The sequence below is a fragment of the Opisthorchis viverrini genome, assembly GCF_000715545.1.
Source record: "Opisthorchis viverrini unplaced genomic scaffold opera_v5_380, whole genome shotgun sequence".
Classification (NCBI taxonomy): Eukaryota; Metazoa; Platyhelminthes; class Trematoda; order Opisthorchiida; family Opisthorchiidae; genus Opisthorchis; species Opisthorchis viverrini.
Window position 1 is genome coordinate 106,391 of NW_008752036.1, and position 5,320 is coordinate 111,710.

Consider the following 5,320-nt stretch of genomic DNA (forward strand, 5'->3'; position numbering starts at 1 on the left):
ATATTTCACATCATTTTTACAAGCTCATTGTGGTTGCAAATAATCTGTTTCCGGTGCTTATCACCGAGAGGTACGCATGTCATCATCGGTATACCTGGAAAAATTTTACTTCGTAAGCCAGATTTACACTTGCATCTGTCCACGGTGAATGATGAAAAGCGGTTTCCGTCTTCATGGCTTTGTGAGTCACGCAACGCCCGCTTGGTGATTTACGTTGTCAACAAGAACCAAGCTTATCTGAGAGATTGTGCGTTCAAACCGGTGATATGCTCACGCCGCATCATCACAGTAAACCTCAACTCCGCATCTTGATGCGACTTTCATCAGCAAGCGATCTCTTACCTGAAAAGTACGTGATGGACTTCGTTGCAAATATCAAGCCTATTGAGATGTTTGGCGCTATGATATATTACTACAGATATGTCGAAAATCATGATTGAATGTAAACTTGGCCGTATGTCGTGCATGATATTAGAACGTGTCGGTTGTTATGAAACCACGTTTGTGGGACTAAACCAAAACACAACGTGCTATGTGTCGAGTGGAAACAATCACCCCGACCTGCCAAAGGCGAGCTCTGGTTGATGATACTACTTGATTAATTTTACGGAAGCACAAGGAAGCCCTTCGGGGTACAGTGCGAATTTAGAATCCATTTGGGAATGGCCACTGTATGTTATATGTAAGAGAGTCAATTAAAAACATCGTTGCTTTTTTTGCAGTCGGTAAATCCTGCAAGCATCGAGACCGTTTTGACGGAACAAAGCTTGAGCTTGTTTATAAGAACGTGTGTTGTAGATACACCGGTTTTTCATTTGGTTATGCGATCAATATTTTGAACGTGTTTCTTGCAACATTCCATTAGAAATTTCTCACCAAAAATACATTTAGATGGTCAACATTTGCTCCGAACCACTGAGATAATTCGTCACTTTCGCCTAATCAAACACATCTACATAAGTTTCGAAAATTTTGAGACAGCGGACTTTACTCTAACCCCTGTTGAATACATCACTTGTTTACATGTAACCTCCAAATCAGCTTCAAATTGTAAATTGCGTTCAACTCACTTATTCCGTAGCGTTTTCCTTTGCCCATTTTAACATGTGCTCTATCCGGGCTCGAAAGACATTTGTGCAGGGTGATAACTATTGATTTGCTCAAAAACTATACTGAGAAATGGTACATTAAGGGGGATCCCAAGACATTGCAAGAATCTGCAATAGCAATTCGACGTGCTCTAATATTCGCACCTGAATCGTGTTGGCTTCCTTAACAATGTCCGTTTATGCAAACATATTCCTGCTCTAAAAAGAATCTTCTAATTATTTCCATATGAAGAGTACAGGGATTTTGGTCTCCTGCAACTACTAAAAATGGGATTGTGTAATTTAATAAACCGTACGTTTTACTTGAACCTTTTTGATAGCTCCGAATTTGAAGTTCACAGCGTATGTAGGTGGACTGACACCGTTCCATTGGTGATTTCATTTTCCTAATTTCCTTGAAATACATTGCTATGGCGGAAAACATCTCTGACTGAAAACCGGTCAGCTACAGCTAAACCGTGGAACGAACCCGAAAAAAGACTTCAGTACACATAAAAAGTGTCATCTTGCGCCCACTCACTGCTAGCAAACGAGTATATAACCGTATTCCAGAGGCTTTCCTGGAGATATATCTGATATGTTCATTTACTCATCCCGCTTTTCCCAAGAAATTTCATGTTCTACGTACTCTCGTTCTCCGTTCTTCTTCTTCTCTTCTTCGCTCGTCTCGTTCTCTTCACCATACAAAAACGGATCCGAACTAAACGCTATTTCCTGCAAAGTAAAATCAATAAATATCGTGGTTACACAGGCGGTGTCTGCTGTTCCATTTCGTTACGCCTGCGGTAGTTCTACAATTCCTCATTAAAAGTTTGTTCTCATCACCATTGCCATGGTGACTGCTTTGTTCGCTGTAGTTTTGGGTTGGCAACAGCACAGATTTCCAAAAATTTCTGAGCCTTTTGAGATTATGCTAATTTTGAAATTTCATAAAAATATGTAGAGTTTTCAGAAAAAGGAATGCATCCAGCCAAAGTGGAGCGAAATGCACAACTGGGTATGAAAACGCAAGTAGTGATCAAAATAACACCTGTGGAGCACACATAAACGATCGAAAAAAATATTCACGCAACTTGGCGCGATCAGCAGCGTGCGCGAAATTGCTCATTGACCTCATGAGTACTGAATGATTCGGTTTGGTGAAAGTAATGCAATCTAGTTGTTGCTGCTAGTGGCCAAAAGATTAGAAGTTAGAATTTCCATAAAACACTCTGTTCAAGGTGACTGCACCAATCAACACCTGACAAAGGTCTACTCCATAGGGTTATCCGTCTGATATTTTGTATCCTCAAGGCCACATTATTCGTAGTATATATATTGTCATTATCTCGGGTGGATAATACCGATCCGGCAAAATGTTAGCACAGGCATTCTTTTACGTGAAAAAATTTAGACCACAATAAAAATTTCGAAGAACGTGTGTAGTATATGATCCTAATCAAACGCCCCAACCTTGTATATTTACCAACAAGGATGCATAAAAATGCGCTATCATTTGAGTTAAGAATGGTGAGCGGAAATAATAAGGCAGGTAAAGACTCATCATTGAACATATATCACGTTTCTCGAACGAAAGTTCCAAGTTGTTTGCAGACCAGTATAATGTAGAACAAAACACAATAGCAAATATTCATTTTTTTCAAAATTGTTGTGAAGTAAATTTATATGCAAATCATCCTTTTTAGTTACTCATGTGGGGAAATCGATCACGTAGAACCAAACACGATCACCTGCACTCAATTTAAAAAGCCATAAGTATCCCATAGACATTGGCCATTGCCATGATTCGAGGTTTACTGCTGAATACCGAATGAATGGCTGTATGGGGATCGGGTGGAAGTTTTATTCTTCAAACGCGTTGTTGTTTAAGTTGTTTCCAGCGAAAGTTGCCTCAAAAGGTATGTTCAGCAACGATTCTGATTGCAAAAATACTTACCGCGTGGCGACGAATTTTCAAAATGTACAGACGCATGGTGGACTTTTCATAAATTAATGTTTGAGCAACAAACTCTTGTATGCCACGTGTATTGCCGGATAACTCCCGCAAATTTCTACATGATAGATGTGTGACATCGGTTTCCACAGAAGGCTGGGAGCTGTGAATTATAGGAGCTTGTTTAAATAACGCAGATGTCCAAATATATATGCCACGTAGCAACATTTTAGACGCTTGTGACCACACATGCACACGACATACTCTACCGAGACAAACTGAAGTTAATTATATCAAGCATAAGCTGATTTCGATTACAAGAAAACGGTGAACTTTGCATGAAAGTCAGATTGCGCCTAATGAAATCTTTCAGCTATACACCGCTTAAAGTAAGCTTCTAGCCTAACCTCCAGATTTTTTTCACTCTCAACCTTTTTCTAATTTTAGTAATTTAAATTTCATGTTCTGTTACGTAACGTTGTATGCATGATGTTCAGTGGATCAATTGTGTCCCTCTTCGAAAAGCAACAGAGATCTGTTATGGAAACTTTTGTTATTCTTGATGACCAGCATGCTTTTGAAAACTAGATGAGTTACGGGAATTTGTACGTGTTCACTAGTGATTGAAGCCGGCTTAAATGAATCACGTGGCTGCTCACAATTTGACGTACCCACTGATGCATTTTGTAACACCACAGTCTCATCTGCCGGTGTGCGGCGAAAACATTGCGACTGAGAAAAACAATAATGGGTGTTATCTGGAATATTCATTTCTTTCACAAATGATGCATAGCCCATGTTATTCTTAATTTTTCAGGCCCCAGCAAACTTTTATTGTTTGTTGACCGCGATGAATATAAAATGCATTTTCTTTGTATCTGACAGCGTCTAATGAGTGGAATCCGCGTCTGGTTTGATCTTTGGTTGTCCTTGAAAAGCGAATCCAAATATCCTTGTTATTGACATACGATGACTACGCTACTATATGTTGCAGGCCGTCAACCTATCGTTTTAAATTGGGTGGACGACTGGCCGCTCAATGCTACACGAGGTGTTACAACGCTATAGCCATAATAAAAAGCTTTCAACCGGATGAAGGTGAAAATGTCCATGTGCTTTATTGCTAGTACCCATCAAACTTCACTGTCACTCTCAAATTTGGGTTGAACGCAGTTAGTCAATTATTTACTGCGTGGCGTTGTACATTGTGCATAGATTACAAAAGACCTAATATGATTAGTCATTCTCACAGAATAAATTCTGGTAGCCATCTGCATCTGCAAATTTATTGATGTATGATGTACACAAACACACACGTATACGCTTTGTCTTAGGTAAGTTCTTGTAAAAGGTACTTGTATCAAAAAAGTGCGTTCGTTAGCAAAATACTAAGCTTGATTAAGATTCCCGGGCAAGCATTCGTCAGACCGTCAGGAAAAGTCAAATCCATGGTAAATGTCACATGCTGTGGGAGTAATTCGGTCTTCTTCCCTTAGCTACCCTCTTCTAGATGTTTTAGCTGCAAGTTCACTGCGCATTCACAAAACCTCTCGAAAATCGGTGCATAGTACATACCCTCATGCGCAGAGGAGGGCTAACTTGTGATAAAGTGGCAATTAGTTTAATTTATGAGTACAGGTATGTAAGCTATATAGTACCAAGCGTAGTATAGTGGTATGGTAGTAGTAGCACAGTATAGTACAAAGCTTTTCACTCGTGGCCGAACGGTTAAGTGTTCAAACTACTAGCCGGGAGGTCGTGTGTTCGAGACTCTTCGGAGTGTCGTGAGTTGCGCACTGCTGATGATTCCCACTAAGGATGAAACAGCTGTATAGTGCTTCTCGACTTTTCAGCGTAGAATGGCTACACTGACAGGACAAATTCTACAGAAAATTTCAAATCTCCTCACACTGCCAAAAATTTATATCTAGCCCCGTGGAAGAATAAACTTCACCCGATTGGTTATCTTGACCGTGACCCAGAAGACGTCAATAGATGCCGAGAACTCGTTCTGCGTTCAGTGCAAAAATCGGCGTCCTGGTTGCCGGCTATCGCACATTGAGATACATGCAGGTTGCAGTAAAAAATAATTAACTCATCTTAAAAACCAGATCAAGAATTTCCAAATGTTAGCGTAGTAGTACATATTATTCATCTGTTTCATTATCCGTGAGCCCTTCATCTCTACTTTGGCAGGAGTACATGCCCCGACTAAGCTCTTTTAAATATAATTAGCTGCAAGCTACACAGAACTCCGACTCACCAGCTCACAGTGGAT

General features: G+C 40.0%; 1 protein-coding gene across 1 annotated transcript in view; it reads right to left on the reverse strand.

Moving 5' to 3' along the window:
* Window positions 1–1,694: 1,694 nt before the first annotated feature.
* Window positions 1,695–5,320, reverse strand: part of T265_10538 (hypothetical protein) — a gene marked incomplete at both ends in the record, with an annotated part of 13,362 nt that continues 9,736 nt past the window's right edge. Inside the window, 2 exons of the mRNA XM_009176934.1 lie at window positions 1,695–1,823; window positions 3,046–3,198. Coding sequence (XP_009175198.1) covers window positions 1,695–1,823; window positions 3,046–3,198 — 282 coding nt within the window. The remainder of the gene's footprint in view (window positions 1,824–3,045; window positions 3,199–5,320) is intronic.